Here is a 19,594-nt window from a genome sequence, read left to right on the forward strand (position 1 = left end):
ATATTAAGTTACTTCCAGCGGCCACGCTTGGAAATTAAGAGAGGAACAGGGTGTCGAGCAAAAGACTCGAGTATGTACGCGAGGGTTAACCCCGATCGAGCAAAACAACGAGATGAACGGGAATTTTAGGAGCTGCGAGATATCTTCCGAGATTCGAAATAGTGTGAGGTACCTTTTGAGATCTAAAATATCGTGAGATACTTGTGTTTTGAATTTTGAAAACATTGTGTATTTACCAAAAAAAAAAAAAAAGAATCTCTCCAAATTCTCCAAAATCGAAATTTCCCGCCATATATCGTTCCACGGGTGATTCAAGATGGCTGCCATCTTGAAATCCGTATCACCAAATACTCATTGAATTCGAAACGTTCGAAACAAACGTATCCTCAATCCTTGCGCCCTTACCATCGTCCTATTTACCTTTTTAAAAAAAAAAAAGAATCTCTCCAATTCTCCAAAATCGAAATTTCCCGCCATATATCGTTCCACGGGTGATTCAAGATGGCTACCATCTTGAAATCCGTATCACCGATACCGGTGTCGCTGTCCCGGTAATACGATATTACTTTCCACGGTATCGAGGGTAATCGAGGTGGTCGTAAATACCACGTGTGTCGGAATAACCGTACCCGTGGCTCGCCAATGTTAATCTTATCGCCGATTAGCGATACGGGGAGTAACGACGAGGACCCATCGACGATGAAACTGTCCCTTAGCTTCGAAATTAGGGGGGCCAACGTTTCGCAACTACGGTTCCGCGGTTCTCCGTGGTGAAACGTAGGCGTTTCTCCTCGGTCCCGGTTGAATCGCGGACATTTTTACGAGGATTAGATTTTTACAGCTGGGTAAGAAGACAGTGGGACGAGCGAGAGCTCTCTCGGTAGCGCAGGTTTTTATCGCGTTGGAAATCGACGAAACGGGCGCTGCGCTACGTGGTAGCGACTTCCTACACCCACAAGGGTGGTGCACGCGTGTATGGGTTAGACGCGGGTCCGGTTTCTCGTGTTACCGTTTCGTGATGCTCCCGGCTGCCCGGCAGCCGCATAATACGCGTATAACTTATGCCCGGGGCGCAGAAGGGACGTCGCAACCTTGTGTAAGAGGTCCCTGATGTGTCCGCGAAAAAAATAGGGAAAAACATACCGAGCGGCCAGGAACGTCGCTACCCGCCCACGCAACCTCTTCACGAATTTCGTGCGCGAGGACACGCGAGAACAATTTCCTTCACTGATGTCCTCTTCGCTGTGGGACAGCCTAGAGGTTGTACCTCTGGAGGGTGTGTATCGAAGCAACGTCTAACGGAGGCCTCTCTGATAGAGGCTGTTGTTCGTTTAACGGAGCCGGGATTGGATCAGCAACCGGGTCAGTCGTCATGTGTGCACATTTTTCGAGAAGATGTGGGTATTTTGTAAGTAACCACCCGCATCGGTGTGGTGCGTGATATTGTGTAAAAGGGAGCATGTCAGAGTTTAATTTCGAGGAAATGGTTTTTGGTAGCATTATTGCTCGATGAAGATGAAAATGAGAGAAAAAGAAGAAGAAGAAGGTATATTAGGTACCCAATCTACATAAGAGTGTGTATTAGGAACCTAGGAGTCTACATAGAAGTGTATATTAGATATCTAGGAGTCTACACAGGAGTGTATATCAGTTACCTAGGAGTCTACATGGGAGGGTATATTAGCTACCTAGAAGTCTAAATGGGAGTGTATATTAGGTATCTAGGAGTTTACACAGGAGTGTATATTAGCTACCTAGGAGTCTACATGGGAGTGTATATTAGGTACCCAATCTACACAGGAGTGTGCATTAGGTACCTGGGAGCCTACACGAGAGTATATATTAGGTATCTAGAAGTCTCTGTCAACGTAGAGCCTAGAAATACTGAGATACGTGACAACGTCTAATAAAAGCCTCTCTGCTCAGAGGCTGTTTGTTTAATAACACAGCATCGTTTCAGCGACGGTCGGTCTACGCGTTGACATTGTTTGTAAATACATCGGTATCGCGGAAGCAACACACTGGTGTAGCGAAGAAGACGAATATAACAGAAGAATTAGTTTCACGTAAGTCTACATAGGGTTACGTTATAGTTTAATATCGAAGAAATAACTTCGGTAGGATTACCGCTCAACGAAGATGGAAATATTGAAAAAGAGGAAAATGTATTGGTTACACAGGTGTCTACGTAGAAGTATTCCAGAGTTCAATATCGAAGGAGTGGCTTGACCAGCATTACTTCTTAACGAAGATGAAAATAATAGAAGAAGAAGTATTGAGTACACAGGTGTCTTCATTTTCTCCAGTATCTTTTTCCACTTGGAACAATTCGGATAAAATTGTATACCAACGAACCAATTCAATTAATTTTTCGTCCACCATCACGTCGAAGGCAATAGTACGACACGTTGCGAGCAGCTAACCGCCTCGTTACTACCGTACGAACAGCTACGATCAGCATGTGATCCAACGTCATCTAACCGGTGAAACATTCTTGTCGAGAATCTCGTCGTGGAGAAGCTTCGATGCTGTGCTGTCACGGATAGGTGAGCACCGCCACGTTTTAACTACACAGTACCATGATGGTAATACATTAACATTAATCCGGTGCCGTTCATATACCGTGCTATTGAATAGCTAAACCGTATAAAACGGTTTCGAGATCGATTGTACACTTGGGCGAATTTCGACGCAAAATATTTATCATTGAATCTTTTAGAATTTTTCAAAGTGTGTTGGCACTTTTCACTTCCTATAAGGCATTTAAATCTCAGGTCAATCTCTTAAGTTAGAATGCATTAATGCATTCCATGACTTATGACAAAACTACATTAACTTTCCAAGATTGATACATTTCGAATTTTTGAAACGACGTGAAAATATTGTATCGCATAAGTTTCTCAGCTGTGTCATAGTCACATCGTTCGAGAAACCGAGAAACTGCTTCACTTCCACATCGTCCCGTGGTTTCTATACGATTCCCTTTTTCATGCTGATTCACCCTAAATCCCATTATACGGCCCAACAGGTGATACGGACCCGTCGAGTCATCGGCCCTCTAAAACGATGGAAACAAATTACAATTATGCTCGAGAGGGAAAAATACATATTGCCGCGGTCCCGTGATAAAGAATTTCGAGTTTACACCGCAGGATGTGCGGCATTGTAATTTATCTTCCCTCCGCAAGGGGCGCAGCGGGACGCAAAGCAAAGACATCGTAACGGACAAGGAGGAAACGTTGATTCAACGGGCGGAAACTTATTTCGTTGTCGTTGCCTCGATGTGGTATTAAACCAATACCATTATTCGATTCGAATTTCGTGAGATCGTATTTTCACACGGTGAGTAAATATCGTTTATTCGTAGTTATTCGACACGTTATCGTCGAGAAGTTTCGAATTATTTTCCAGTGTGTCTTTAAACTGATTCGAAACGAAAGAAGTATGTATTGTACATTGTACGTGTACAATTGTCGAAATTTTAATGATAAAATTAATACTTGGAATTTTACACAATTTATACCTTTTTCGAATATTCCATCGCGATTTTATAACTCGTGATAAGTAACAAAATTCTATATTATCGTAATATACAACCGTGTTACTCAATCGTACTTAAATATAAATTTTTATTTTTGGAAGAACACCCAACGCGTTGTCGTGAATAATTTTTTCTAGAAAATATTCGAGAGAGAGGAAAAAAGAAGAGAGAGAGACAATTGAATATTCAAGATCCGAAAGATTAAAAATTACCGCGTCAAATTTGTAATTTAATGACTTGAAATATCGTTCTCGGTCGAAGTCCTCGATTATGCGAAACCTACAGCGAATCGTAATAATTTTAAGGCCCGATCGTTCGATTCCCAGAGATTTAAATCACACGATATCGGGATCGCATTAATAACCGCTGGACTAACGGCTAATAGCTAAAAAAGGGTCCCACGGTAGAATGTAAATTAATAGGTCCACGATAAAGCTTGGAAATCCATAATGAAAGGACCATTAGTACGATAGAGCCGCGGTTGTCTAATAAAACACGGGTCTGACACAACGGTCATTTATCTTGTTTAATTTTCAAACTCGTCCGTGGGCACGTAGACACGCGTGCACTCGTACACGCTTCGATTAAATAGTTCAACGCACGCGTAGTTGTAGTTTATCGGGAGCGAAGCGACGTTCAATCGAATCTTCGAGTCGTTTAATCGCGTTTCGTCGAAGCTTCGTGGAAACTTGTACGAGATGAATCACATCGAATGGGAGAAAACAATTTTTAACGAATCGGGGAATTATTTCATTAAGAATTCGTGTATTGGTACGATAGTCGTTAACGATTCTCCTAATTAAAAGTGTTTTCTTGTAACCCGTTTGAAAGTGATATCCAACACGGAATTCCCGTTTCCAAACATTCACCGAGTGGATCGCCGAGTCGCTTGCTATGCGAAAACACGAGTTTCGAATTAAATGGCGGATAATTCGAATTAAATATTCGTTACGATACACTTGTACAAATATTGCCAGCTTTAAGAAACATTTAAAGAGATCGTTATCCACGTAGAATGTTAAATAAAACACGAGACATTAAGATTCCAATTTTCTGTTTCAAAATTCACGTTACTTCTAAAGAAGCACATTGACGCTTTCAAACAACACGTAACTTGTTCCCTGGTAAATCTACTCTAATTAAAACTCAAGTTTTGTTAAGTTCTCAACGCGAAACAAATTCTCAAAGTTTGAGCATTTATTTCTGGGATATCTTGCGCGTTCGCATACTTTACGTTCGAATATTTATATCGAAATGGATCATGGTAGATGTCAAGTAAAAAGTTACCTACGAATCCTACATCAATCACTGAGATTTCTATTTTTCATACCCGCTTTAAAATTCACGTAGAAACATCCCCCTGAAAAAGTAGATCGATGCTTCTAAATAACAGTTACACTCAAAACTATTTCCCCAAATGAATCTTCAATCTCGTCCTCGATCTGAGCCAAGCTCTTTATATTCCTAATCTTCGTTCAAACATTATTAACATACTTAAACAACCATCGAAACAAATAACAATATCGAACAAAATTTACAAAAGACGTTAAAGCTGCCACTTTTTACCCCCTACTTTAAAATTCACGTACACATCCAAAGAAGCATATCGTTCCCAAACTTATCGCCCCGATTGAACCTTGAATCCCGTCCACCGTTCGAAACAAGCTCTTTGAGCGTCTATTTCTGGTGACACCTTGTCTTACGCGGCACCGTCGAAGGCAGAAAAAAAAAGAAATTTGAAATCGATACACGAGCCACGGAACACGGGTTAAACCGATCGGTTGCCCACATAATTTTTCTACGCTCGGTTATTTCCCCGGGACACTCGATTTACCCGAGTATCCATAACACTAATTTATACAGGATCCTGCTACGCGTCGTAGCCCACATTTACACGCCGGTTGGTATCGTCAAGCAAGCCCCCACGGCCGGCGTTACAACGACGCGAGCTCGAGCTCGAGCTGGAGCCCGAGTGCTCGGGCACTCGGTCTCTCGCGCTCGAAATACCTAAGACGCTTGAATCCATTACCGCGTACACGCCGGCTGGCCTTTTACAGACGGTGAACGCTCCATACGGTGTGGCAGGGCCGCGCGCAACGCCACTGTTAAACGCCGGGAGCGTAATAAATAGGCGGGCTGGACCGCGTGACAGGACAATCCTTACCTACTACGACCACGTGGCCGAAGACCTGATCGTTGGCCACGTGGGAACAGTTCCAGCGGTGATGTCTGAACTGATGTCGGCACTCGCGAAGTCCGAGCTCCGCGCCCTCGCCCACCGCCGGCATCGCGTGCGGCGCTTTTCTGCACTGCTCCCGTTGACTCTTCGCCAGACCGGGAATACGCCCGCAGACGGCCGCCCCGACCACCACTGCTCCGACCACCCTGCAAACCAAACCGATTTAACAACGTGTGCGTGTCTTCATTGTCATGGAGGGATTCTTTTTCAAGGGGAGGGCTTTCTCTCGCGTCAGGGGACCCAAAGGGGAATAATGCGTAGAAAAAGGGGGGTGAGGGGGAAGACACGAGAGATACGAGTGTGGAACACGAGTTCCTGCGAGGTGCAACCGTTTTTCGAGGGACTTGCAAGGGTGCTGTGCGTGTGTTCATTGTCGTGGAGGGATTTCTTTTTTGATGGAAGGACATCTATCGCGTCAGGAGAGGAATGAATAAATTGTAGAGAAGGAAATACGAGGGGGATGAGTATATGTGAGAGATGGGTTATCATGAGGTGATCATGAGGTTATGTATCATGAGGTGCACTGTTTTTCGAGGGATTTGCAAGGATACGTGTGTTCATTGTCATGGAGGAATTTTGTTTAGGGAGGGCTTTCTCTTGCGTTAGGAGATGAGGGAATATAGAGAAGGAGACACGAGGGGAAAGAGTATATGTGAGAGATGGGTTATCATGAGGTGATCATGGGGTTATGTATCATGAGGTGCACTGTTTTTCGAGGGATTTGGAGGGCAGGTGTGCGTGTGTTCATTGTTATGGAGGGATTTTTTTGATGGAAGGACATCTATCGCGTCAGGAGAGGAACGAATGAAATGTAGAGGAGACTTGAGGGGAAAGAGTATATGTGAGAGATGGGTTATCATGAGGTGCACTGTTTTTGGAGAGATTTGCAAGGGTAGTGTAGGTATGTTCATTGTCATGGAGGGATTTTTTTTAGGGAGGGCTTTCTCTTGCGTTAGGAGATGAGGGAATATAGAGAAGGAGACATGAGAGGGATGAGTATATGTGAGAGATGGGTTATCATGAGGTTATGTATCATGAGGTGCACTGTTTTTGGAGGGATTTGCAAGGGTAGTGCATGTGCTTATTATCATGGGGATATTCTCTCGATGGAAGGATGTCTATCGCGTCAGAAGAGAAATGAATAAAGTGTAGAGAAGGAGACATGGGGGTTACAAGTATATGTGTGTAATAGGTTGTCATGAAGTGCAGTGTTTTTGGATGGATTTGCAAGGGTATTGTATGTGTTTATTATCATGGATGAATTTTTTTGAGGAAGAATGTTCTCCTGCGTCAGGAGAGGGGGAAATAAAACACACAGAAGGGGATACAGTTGAGAGGTACAGTTGTGGGCAACGAGTACTTTTTCTAAGGGACTTGTAGGGGTAGTGGGCGTGTCTATGAAGGATTTTCAATGGAGAGCTTTCCCTTGCTTCAAGAAAGGGGGATCAACGCGTAGAGATACCACGCGTTGAAATCACCCGAGCGGCGTCACCATTGATACAATTTCAATTTATCGTTAGCTTGTAAGAATTTCGTTAAAAGTTTCTTTCCATCGGGATCAATATCGAAGAAAATATAAACGTCCACGTATACGCAACGCTCTCCGATATTAAGCAATTTGAAATTCGAAATCATTCAGCTTCGCGAACATCATTCGATATAATTCATTGCGCGAAGGACTTTTACAGGTATCGCGATAAACGCTATCGTTGTAAAATTAAATACGCAACGTCTCGTATAATTTCTCACGATTTCGTGTCCCGACGAATACGAACCAGCCTCCGCATTAATTACGGTGTAACGAATTTTTTCAACGGAACGCCCCCCTAAACAGGTAATTCGATACATCGGTGTGTAGAACACGCGATATTTAATATCTTGTTCTATGAATCGATAGATACCACACTCCAGTCGGGACGTCGAATCAATTTCGTATAAATACGGTCGACGATATACCATAGCTGCCCGGTTTCGAACGGATCCGAGCTAACGGGGTACCGTTTAACGTCCGGCAACATTGAGAGATCCAGAAACGACGACCGGTAGTGGGCCTACCTGATCGTACGACGAATTAAATCTCGATAAATTCGAACGTGTGAAAGTACGGAACGAGCGTGTCGACGAGAGGAGTCAGCGGCGCGGCCGATCCGACCGTGGCTCCTTCATTAGCATTTTAAGTTCCTTCGTTTCGTTGTCGTCGTATTAATTCGATTCCGGTGGTACGTTATACTTCACCGTGTACGCGACGTTGTCCGCGGTAAGAAATTAACGACGCCTCGATCTTTTTATCCCACGACCTGACCAAGTCTCTCTCTCTCACTCTCTCTCTCTCTCTTATTCTCTCTCTCTTTCTTTCTTTTTCCTCTTTCTGTCATTCTCTCTTCCTCCGAGGCTCCTTGGACGTTTCGCTGCAACGAGCCGCAGAAACTTGCAGATTCTCCGCCGGCATACTTCGGCAATTACTGTCCGGCATGATTCATCGTGCTGCTCGACGAAGTCTTCTTGAAAAATGTGAAAGCACGCAGTTTTTGATGCAACGATCGGACGTAACGTTGGTACTTTACACTTTCGCGACCGATGATGTACAGCGGCGCGCGTACCTTCCTAAAGTATTACCTTTTTAACGCCGCTTTAGCGCAGGAAATATTGCTGTCTGCATAAAAGAACGTTCTCTGACCGTACTTCTGTGCGTTCTGCTCGTTACGCTTTGATTTTATTATTACTCGACACTCATTTTAATTTTCAACCGTTAAAAGATATAGAATTCTTCAGAAAGATTTAAATGACTGTAGAATTTTGATTCTCGTAACTTTTACTGTTACTTGTATTATTATACGACACTCGTAATTTTCAACCGCCAAAAGATATATTAGATTGTTCGAAAAGTCATTTCGTTTTTTTTTTTTGGAGAAAATGAAACCCGATTTTTTTAGAGCGTATAAACATTTTATTAAATTATATATTCTCCATTTTGGGAAACTCTCTTGTATAATTTTTACTTGTACAATCGAATATTTTTCTTCGTAGTAAATATTTCTGGACACCTTTCTCGAATTACCTTATCTAGGTAATTGTCTGGATAGAAGTCTTTTGATTTGTACAACTTCATCTATTTGGTCAAATATTTCCCTTCGTGATATATTCCAATACAAATAGAAGCTTAGTCCTCCACGAGTGATTCAATCTCGTTAAACTTTCACAAGTTGAGCGATTTTTACACACGTACGTGTCCGCGATATCTAACGTATCAATTTACCGAGCGAAGATCTATCTGACATTAACCTCCAAAGACAAGTGACGTTCGACGCTCGAACGTGTTTAATTACTAAAAGATTTACTTTTTCGATTATATCGTAAGCTTCTTTTTATCGATGTACAACGATCGCTGATGAAAGCTATCTCGCTCGTTTATCTCACCGCGGTATGGAAGCAATGGCACCGAGTGAAAATCTCACGACACGAACGTACTGGTTCCCTACAATTCCAAAACTCTCTTGTAGTTTTTCTAACGATCGATTACGGATAATTTTCAAAAAAAATAAATCGAAACGAGTTTCGTGAGTGAATTTCATTTCGAGATTATCACCATCGAAGTCATTCACTCCGTTAGACTCATTTCTCCGCGTTTGACAATCACAGCTTTAGAGGTGCGCGATGATACTTAATCCAATCTAATTTAACCGATCGTCGAATCGCTGTGTTTCACTTTATATCATATTATATAATACGTGATCGGACGCGCGCTGTTTCGTATTAAAAGTTTCATGCCCATCCGTCATCCCGATCCTTATTTCGACATCTTCACGAGCAACCTGCGAGACGCGATCACGGCATACTAAAAACGATTACCTGCCGACAACCTGAAACGCGATACTCTCAACCTCCTACTGGTCCATTGCGTAATTTACATCCCATAAGTCAACCTCCTCGTAGCGGTAACAGCGTTTCCAGAAACCGTGGATACACGCGAACGGCTACCACTTATTTTGTCGTTTTTTTTCTTTTTTTTTTGTGCTTGCGAAGCCCCCCTCCGCTCCTTTCTTCGTCAGCTATGTTCCGAATTTATTTAACGTCGAACGATGCAAAAAAAAAAATGCGTAAAAACGACGTCCCTTTATATATTTTTCTTGGCATCGGAATTTTGGGAGTGGCTATCGCGATCTTTCGTGGTAATCAGAATGGCCTAACTTCAACAGTTTTGTCTCTTGGATTTAACAGAATTGTTTCGATTACGTGTAACTTTGTTCGACATTGTTAGACTATTCTTTGGAGTCTTGTCGAGAATACGCGATGAACGACAGTACCAGATTCCTCTGTGCCCCATTTTTCTAATTTACTCCCACACGTATGTTTCTCTTCATGGGTATTGTATTCAATACTCTTCGTGCATTGGTTTGTTCGGGAAGTCGTTTCGTTTTCCAAAATGGAGAATGTATAATTTAATAAAATGTTTATAAGCTCTAAAAAAATCGTGTGTCATTTTCACTAAAAAAAAAAAACGAAATGACTGTCCGAACAACCCAATAGTTCACCATCCTAACGACGTCACGTGTAACGAAAGGGGGGCAGCGGTATCGGACAGCCTGGTGCCCCATCCGAATTTTTCTCATTTATTCTCACGTCGAAACTCGAGCGTTCCTCCTCTTTCCTGTCGTTAATCGTCTTCGCGACTACGTAATTAAAAGGGGGTCTCGTTGCGAGTGCACGAGGGGGTATCCACAATATCCACGTGCCCCATCTCGCGAAGTGGCTCGCGATCTTTCGAATTTATTTTCGACGACGAAACTCGCACTCTTCTTCTTGCACGCTGTTATTAACTGTCCTTTTCTCGCAGTAATGAAAGAGGGGACCTCTCGTCGCGAATGCATAAGGGGTAGGGGGAGCAACGATACTTAACGTCCACGTGCCCCATCTCGCAACGTTGCCCCATTTTTTTCGAATTTATTCCGAACGGTGAAACTTGACGCGTTCCTCTTCGTTTCGCGCGCTGTCGGTCACGAATCCGTAACGAGAGGGGGGTTTCTCGTCGCGAATGCTCGAGGGGGCAACGGTACCCGACGTGTTCGCGCGTCTGTTAGAAACCGCGTGACATGAAACGTCTTCACCCGGACGCCCGGTGCGATTATGTCTTACCCGTTCACGGAGCGAGAGAATCACGGGTACGCGAGGGGAGCTCCCCTCCCTACCACCATCATCACCACCACCCTTCGTTTATTGCCGCCCATCGCGTCAACGTCTTCCTCGTTTATACGAGAGGACAAGGGCGAGGAAGGGAAGGGGCGGGCCCCCGCGGATCCTCCGGGCGATTTCACTCGGCTCGTTTTCGCACGGCACGCGGCCGCCGTCCTGGCAGCTTCTCACGTTCATCAGGACACCTTGCAGATCGTCCCACGTGGTGAGTTTCGGCCACCGAGCCCCGCGCGATGCATTCCAATGCAAATAACTCTTGCCCCGGGGACGACGGCGTAATCGTCGCAATTTCATGCTTCTCAGAAATTCAAGCCCGCCCCGAACCTACCATCCCGGCTCTCCACGGCTCTCCCCGGCTCTCCCTCGGTTTGCGGCCTCCCTCGAACCTTCCATCTCTGTCCCCGGCTCTCCCTAACTCTCCCTGACTCTCCCTGGCTCTCCCCGGCTCTCCCCGGCTCTCCCTCGGATTGTGGCCTCCCCCGAACCTTCTTTCTCTGTCCCCGATTCTCCCCGGCTCTCCCAGGCTCTCCCTGTATCTCCCCGGCTCTCCCTCGGTTTGCGGCCTCCCCCGAACCTTCTTTCTCTGTCCCCGACTCTCCCCGGCTCTCCCTGGCTCTCCCTGGCTCTCCCTGGTTCTCCCCGGCTCTCCCCGGCTCTCCCCGGCTCTCCCTCGGTTTGCGGCCTCCCCCGAACCTTCTTTCTTTGTCCCCGACACTCCCCGGCTCTCCCCAGCTCTCCCTGGCTCTCCCCGGCTCTCCCTGGCTCTCCCTGGCTCTCCCCGGTTCTCCCCGGCTCTCCCCGGCTCTCCCTCGGTTTGCGCCCTCCCTCGAACCTTCCATCTCTGTCCCCGGCTCTTCCTAACTCTCCCTGACTCTCCCCGGCTCTCCCTAACTCTCCCTGATTCTCCCTGGCTCTCCCTGGCTCTCCCTGGCTCTCCCTGGCTCTCCCTGGCTCTCCCCGGCTCTTCCCGGCTCTCCCTCGGTTTGCGGCCTCCCACGAACCTTCTTTCTCTGTCCCCGACTCTCCCCGGCTCTCCCCAGCTCTCCCTGGCTCTCCCCGGCTCTCCCTGGCTCTCCCCGGCTCTCCCCGGCTCTGCCCGGCTCTCCCTCGGTTTGCGGCCTCCCTCGAACCTTCCATCTCTGTCCCCGGCTCTCCCCAACTCTCCCTGGCTCTCCCCGGCTCTCTCTGGCTCTCCCTGGCTCTCCCCGGCTCTCCCCGGCTCTCCCCGGCTCTCCCTCGGTTTGCGGCCTCCCCGAACCTTCTTTCTCTGTCCCCGACTCTCCCCGACTCTCCCTGGCTCTCCCCGGCTCTCCCCGACTCTCCCTGGCTCTCCCTGGTTCTCCCCGACTCTCCCCGGCTCTTCCCGGCTCTCCCTCGGTTTGCAGCCTCCCCCGAACCTTCTTTCTCTGTCCCCGACCCTCCCCGGCTCTCCCTGGCTCTCCCCGACTCTCCCTGGCTTTCCCTGGCTCTCCCTGGCTCTCCCCGGCTCTCCCCGGCTCTCCTCGGCTCTCCCCGACTCCCCCTCGGTTTTCGGCCTCCCCCGTGTCCCTTAGGCTTCTATATTGCTCAATGAACCACCCTCGGGCGCTCCTGTTGGGTTTGGTCGCGGTACGACAACCGGTAACGTCCTTCGATTATTTATTACTGTTTACGAGGGAAGATCTAGCCTCCTCTTGATCGACGAGGTAACGCCGCGAGCGTGTTTGAATTTCGGGGCCCCTCGATGGACGATGATGGATGGGGCTGCTCGGTTTTAACACTTGTTGCTCGGGGTGTGAAAAGGTTTAATTTTAACCGCCGGTAGAGTGATTGGGCCCGTGACTGATAGGTTCCGGTTAAGTGGATTTAGATGTAGTTACACTGCCCGGGGTAACTTCGGGATACGAATTTCACCTACACGATCGACTCTTTTCCGAAATATACACAGAGTGTATATTCACAAAATATACAACTCGATCGACTCAATTTTCTCGTCAGTAGTAAACGAATCAACATCATTTGCATCACGGTCCTTTTCGACTTCTTTTTATTTTACTTAAAAATTTGTATTATTGGGTTATTCGGAAAGTCATTTTATGAAATTATAGATTCTCCATTTTGAAAAACGAAATGACTTTCCGAACAACCCAATACGTAAAAAAGTACTCGTTCTTTAGCTGGTTGGATTCTGTTTGCTGACACATCCATGTATCGTTCGTGATAATAAAAATTTGATTCGTTCGCTAATTACGAAAAAGATTGAGTCGATCCACTCCCTTTGAATCAAACAGAATAAAATACGCAGCTCGTTCCAGATGATAAAGTTGTTGCCGTGCGGTAATTCGTTGGAAAAATGTTGAATCGAAGTTTACAAGAATATAACAGCATGAAAAGTTGACAGCGTTCATCCGTATAGTTAATTTCACGTTCATTACGTCATTCGTTATCCCTAATTAGAGACGCTTAGCGTTACGACGCCCTTAGGGCGCGTCTTGAGCGAGTGAGTCGCGCTGATACTAATTATTCATTTGTCTTACTTACTCACCAAGTAATTACAGTCCGCTCTAATGTAATTACCCGATGCAACCTGGAAGCTTTTAACCGCTTCCATCTCGGAATTATTTTAATGCCGGTAAATATCTATGCGAGGAGATTGTACATCACAGGCTCGTGATGTTCTTTTCGATCAGAATGTCATAATGTGCCCCATAGGAACGACACTTACAGATTAAGTGATCGTAACAAATAAACAAAATAGATCGTTGAAGCACCAAGAGGAATTTGGATCAATTTTAACAAAGAAAAAAGGTCGTCGCTCTTATTATTTCACTACATAAATTTCAAGCGTACCTCTTATTACTTTTACCGGTGAAACTACTCTCCTTAATACTCTAGGTTAGGACATTAGTTTGTTTCACCAAGTACAGTTCAATAATTCATATCAACGATCGAGTTAACAGGGTAATAAAAATTCAAACTCTCATATCTTTCTTTTAACCTGCGTTTTCTTACAAGATATATCTTCCAACGTTAAATTATCGTAAAATAAATAAACAGTAATATTCTTTCTGTACGGTGTCTCTAGTAGTTTCTCTTTTGGTACCGAAAGCAATTTAATTCAATATACAAAATTTTCTTTCCGGTATGTAATACCTTATCCGTATAATATTTAAACCGGCATTGAACTAATATTACTAACGGTAAATTTTGTAAAATAAACCGATAAAATATTATTCAGTCCGGCACGATATTAGAAAGCGACCGAATTGTCCAAAGCGCTGTTTGTCGTTTCCACTGTTTCTGTTTCGTTTCGCGATCCAAATACGGCAGTGCGCGGCTTTCCGCAATTAGAGAGCTTCACGCAGTGAAATCGAGCTAGAATTTTATCGTATCCGCTCGCGAGTTCGCCGCGGAACGGGATTCCGCGGGAACAGATGCTGCGACTTGTGACACAGATTATGCATCACGCCGTGTTGCTCGAGTTCTCTTTTCGAGAATTTCGCTGCGCCGCTGTTCACTCGTTCTTAGTATGCCGATCGGGTAACCGAGAACAACGGACCCGCGTGCATGTGCACGGCGGCAATACATACGTGGCCATTAGCGCGTAATGTATAACATTACGCCCTCCTCATACAGAGGCTAATGGCGCGCTATTTGCAACAGGCTGCATCACCACCGTAGGCAACCGTCTTTTTAAGCCGCTGTCTCGACGATTTTTCAGCAAGTCCAAATTTTTCATGAAATTTTTCCATTCAAAAATCGAGTACACACCGTGAAATTCTGAAGTTCGTTGAATTTTTGAGAAAGTCAACGGACTACGACGATTTTATTGTTCTTCACAAATACATGTACACCCCCGAAGAATATCATTCTTCAAGTACAAGTCGCGTCGTTTTCAAGCCATCTCGACTACCACGGGTAACAACGATCAGCTATTATCCGAGGCAAAAGTAATCCCGTACTCGCGCGACTCATTATCACCGATACGCAGCCGTACGATACAATGAGGCATCGTTCCGATCGTGAGTGGAAACGACTCGAAGAGTACGGAAAAATTGGGAAATCGTGTGAAATTATCCAGCTGCTGGCCGTGTGCTGCTTTACATAATACCCTCTTTACAGGCTACTGTTAAAATGCCTTACGTGGTATTCGCATCGTACACTCGAAAGTCGAGCGCGTTACTCGACGCACCTTCTCTGCACCTACTCTCCTCGATCGATCATTATTACTCGGTGCTCTCCGCGTTCCACTCGCCGACAGCGCCGCTCACAGCAGAACCACTTCCACCACGGATACACCATTCTATGTGGATCAGGCATCGAACGCAGGTGGTCCCTGCAATAATGTTTATTATCGGCGGGCATAACTTCGTTTCGAGAATTTCTGGTTTCCGTTCAGCTGCTGTTTCACCAATACCTTGCATCTCTTTTCTAATCGTTCGATGGTCACGCTCCGCTACTTCCGCTTCCCCGTACTTCGACAAAAACCACCTCGGGGTGGCTTAATCTCCGCTGACAAGGGAAGAGAGGTTCTCGATACGCCTCGTACACCGAGGAGGAATATAATCGCTCGTGACGATAATTCAACGCGACGGTGAACAGCTTTTGTTTTTATAAATTGGTTTCACCTTGGGGCGGATTTCTTGGCCATCGGCGGGATTTTTTCAATGTGTCTCGCTGGAGAGAACCTGGGTGTCGAGGATGGTATCACGAGGATGAAATTATCGAATCGAGGACGCATAGGTGGTCTCGATGAAGAGCGTGGATCGTTCGATTATTTTTTCTTTTTTTTGCTTTTGTTGTACAGGTCGCTGTTCAAGTTTTTAAAGCGCACTACCGAGTGCCTCGCTGTGATAATTCACTAACGAGATAGCAACGATACTGAGTCTCCAGAGACTTCGATGAATTTCGACGCTTCGAGGCGATGACACTCTACCGCGCATTGAAATCACCCGTGCGGTGTTTCTACGTATTATGATTCGCGATTTTATTGGAGGAAAATTAATCATGGTATGGGTGCGAAATTTTTTCTGCGATAATATATGCTTCCTTAGTTTTTAAACAAGATTTTATATTTGAAAAATTTCCATTTTTGAAATAGAGGGAATAATATTTAATCCGGAGCCTTACGATTCTACTGCCTTGTTAGCTCACAAGGTTTTGACTTTTAATAAAGTACAAGCATTTTTATAATGGATGTACTTAAAAAATTTATTTGACACGGAAAAGGCTATTGTACGGTGTAAATTATTTTTCCAGCCTTCTCCGTATCCAACAACATTCGTAAGAATACTTTTTCGACACTGTTGATCGCTCGTGAGATATTCCATCGTGTCGAGATAAAACAGGTACCCTGTGTACGAAAGAAATCTTATTGTTTATCTAAAATGTTCAACTTTAGCATAGAAAGGACGATTAAAGAATTTTGAAAATTTTTGGATTTAAAAAATCGAATTTAACTTCAATCAAACTTCTTTTCGTTCAAAAAAAACTTACATCATAACTCAAGTGCTGCACATTTATTTAATTCTTGTCCTCGATAAAATGTTCACCGATTTTTCTATACAATTCTGCGTATTTGTTTAATTCAATGTATATTAATTTTTTGTACGTTTACTTTTTCCCTACAATTTATACTTTTAACGTTACACTTAAATTTATACTTTGGATAATAAAATAAAGGTTGGAGGGTTTTCAAGATGCAGCACGATGCGCTCGGCGCATAACACGTCAGCTACTACTACAGTGAGTATTAACACACACGTTCTGGCATTATCGCGCGTCACTCTAGGGATTTACGTCAACCGGAACGAATTCGCTTTTCAATGATGCGGATGGCTGCGACTCGATCCGAAAAAGTTTCATTCGAAGACCATTACAATTTCTTGACACCCGTTTAAGCGATTAATACAAGTAACACGGATCAAATACACGAAGGAGGATCTCTGGAAAAAGATTTGTAATCTTCCATATCCGATTTCGATCTTGTTGTACATAAAGTTCTGTTTTTCCATTCACGAACGTTCACGGGATTTTTCGCTCCGTTTCTCTATCGATCGTTGGAGAAAGAAACAGAGATATTAATTAATTCCATGGCGAAGCCCTCGATCTCTGTTTCCAACTTATAGATCGATCGACGACTCGTCGTGTGCGTACCACTGGAATTGATTTCCGAGTTCCAGCGTGTCCGACAAAAACTCGATGCCGAAGAGCAACTCATTGACCAGGGACTACTGTATAATTTCATCCAAAGAATGGCTCCCTGCGGATCATTACGTTTCTCTAACGAGTACCAGTTAGCGACCGTTCGGAGACGCGTGTTCGTAGATCAAACTCGAACGAAGAACAGACAGAAAAAGAGAATACAGTAGCCTTTGGTATCCGGGGAATGGTAAATAAAGATTAATAACATACTGGAACTCTGTTTTCTTGGTCATATTTTCAATACAAGTTTTTATTTGCCATCCGCGGACGACTTTATGGAACTTTTGTGTCTTTTAAGATGCACTTGGATGTTGCACTCAAAATGTTAGCTTTCGAGGCACATCTTTCCGTGGGACTTGTTCTTTGGGGAATAGTGAATCAGATGGATAACATACTGAGACTTTCTTTCTTTAGTATATTTTGAATACTAGCACTTTCTTTCTTTAATATATTTTGAATACTAGGACTTTCTTTCTTTAGTATATTTTGAATACTAGGACTTTCTTTCTTTAGTATATTTTGAATACTAGGACTTTCTTTCTTTAGTATATTTTGAATACTAGGACTTTCTTTCTTTAGTATATTTTCCATATTACCACTTTCTTTCTTTAATATATTTTGAATACTAGGACTTTCTTTCTTTAATATATTTTGAATACTAGGACTTTCTTTCTTTAGTATATTTTGAATACTAGGACTTTCTTTTTTTAATATATTTTGAATACTAGGACTTTCTTTCTTTAATATGTTTTCAATACTAGGACTTTCTTTAATATATTTTCAATACTAGGACTTTCTACAATATTTTTTCAATGTCAGGATCTATTTATGAACGCATCTGTGATCTACTGAAATTCTGTGCCTCCGAAGGTGCACATTTCTCATTTTCACAGTCTCCTTTTACACTTATTGTCAATCTAGAATGGCAACGCGACGACATGCTCGAAGAAAGCAAAAACGCTTTAGAAAACTCTCCGACGAAGAATCGGGTGATTACGAGATCAAAACGATTCGTATAATCGTCGCTAATTATAATAAGTACATACGGTGGACGGTATCGGCCCACAGGGCCACCCCTGAGCTCCTCTGTTCACACCAGCCTATCCGTCTGTTCCACAGCACTTATCCTATTTACGCACTTAACCCACTTTACTTAACGCAAGCTATTGAATTCCTTCGAATAAGGAAAGCTAATTTAAATATATATCATATTAAGATCGCCCGATGGGGGGCTTTACGATCGCAAATTACAACGAATCACAGCCAAAGTAAGCGGTTAATAGGGGTTTAACTCTAATAACGATGTACCTTGGCAAAGAGAGATAATCGTCGTGCAGCGGTGTGTACCGTTTATCGTAAACTCTGTACGTGTACCTTCGAGGCACGAACCCCTAGTCGTGGTACCTCTCGTGAATGTTGTTCACCAACTGTCTTCTTATCGTTGCAACACGAGCCAACGAGGGATAGAAATTGCCACAACGAGTGCTTCAATCTTTCTAAAATCTTGACTAAAAGATTCGTTACGAACCTAACCGATTATTTCTTTGCCCACGACGAAAAGATTCGTTGCAAACCTAACCAATCATTTCAATTGTAAGAAAAGGGTAAACAGCTCCTGAAGATTTTTAGAAATTAAATCTTACGAATAATAATAATAATAATCTTACAATGGCGACTGTTTCGTCGCACGTGGATACTATATAAAATGTAGAGAATTCTTTTATATATTTCTTTTTAATTCGTGTTCAGTGTCGTGTTGTTGTTTAGGTTATTAGACATTGCTTGATGTAGATTTGTTATAGATATTGATCTCCTTTAAGTATTTCAGGTTATTTTTTTATGTGATTCCGTGACATTAGTGTTACAGGTGACACTATTTCGTATTTTTGTCTTTGAGCATGGTAACTTTTGCAATTTTGTAAATGATAAATTTATCGATCATTTTACGGTTACACGGATTACAAGTCGATAGAGCTGCATTCGAATAATAGATAATTTGTCGATAATTTTAAGTTACGCAGATTATAGATTGGTGGATCTGTTTTTTTTTAAATTATGTATTCGTGTGTGTGTTTTCAGTGATCTGTTCAATGTCTTGCAATAATTATTCTATCTTTTAGTAGATTTCTCAATGTGATCAACTTCGAAATCGGGGTTTCCTCGAACCTTCGATAAAACGTCTCAATCACTTACCAAACGAGCACTGCTTACACCCGGAAGTCTCGATTATTGATGATACGGTGGACGAACAGTCGTGTAATGGACTATTACTATAAAATCATGAAGATTATCATCGTTAACCACCTATTCGCATGCGCAGCCTGCTTACCAAAGGTTAACCGTTTGCGTTAGAATTATTAGGGTTAGCGACCACCAGCGCTACACTATCACCGTTGCATCGTGGGTCCATGACTATTTATGTGTCTTCCTTATTGGATGAT

The 19,594-nt window shown here is 43.7% G+C and overlaps 1 protein-coding gene and 1 long non-coding RNA gene across 4 annotated transcripts in view; one reads left to right on the forward strand and one right to left on the reverse strand.

Annotated features, from left to right (window-relative positions):
- LOC143145736 (protein Wnt-7b) overlaps positions 1 to 19,594 on the reverse strand; it is a 174,194-nt gene that overhangs the window by 64,072 nt on the left and 90,528 nt on the right. For all 3 annotated transcript variants that reach the window (XM_076309414.1, XM_076309413.1, XM_076309412.1), the window contains exon 2: positions 5,706 to 5,926. In XM_076309414.1, coding sequence (XP_076165529.1) covers positions 5,706 to 5,926 — 221 coding nt within the window. The remainder of the gene's footprint in view (positions 1 to 5,705; positions 5,927 to 19,594) is intronic.
- LOC143145737 (uncharacterized) overlaps positions 1 to 19,594 on the forward strand; it is a 100,269-nt gene that overhangs the window by 60,858 nt on the left and 19,817 nt on the right. The window lies entirely within an intron of this gene.

Source organism: Ptiloglossa arizonensis, chromosome 4 (assembly GCF_051014685.1).
Source record: "Ptiloglossa arizonensis isolate GNS036 chromosome 4, iyPtiAriz1_principal, whole genome shotgun sequence".
Taxonomy (NCBI): Eukaryota; Metazoa; Arthropoda; class Insecta; order Hymenoptera; family Colletidae; genus Ptiloglossa; species Ptiloglossa arizonensis.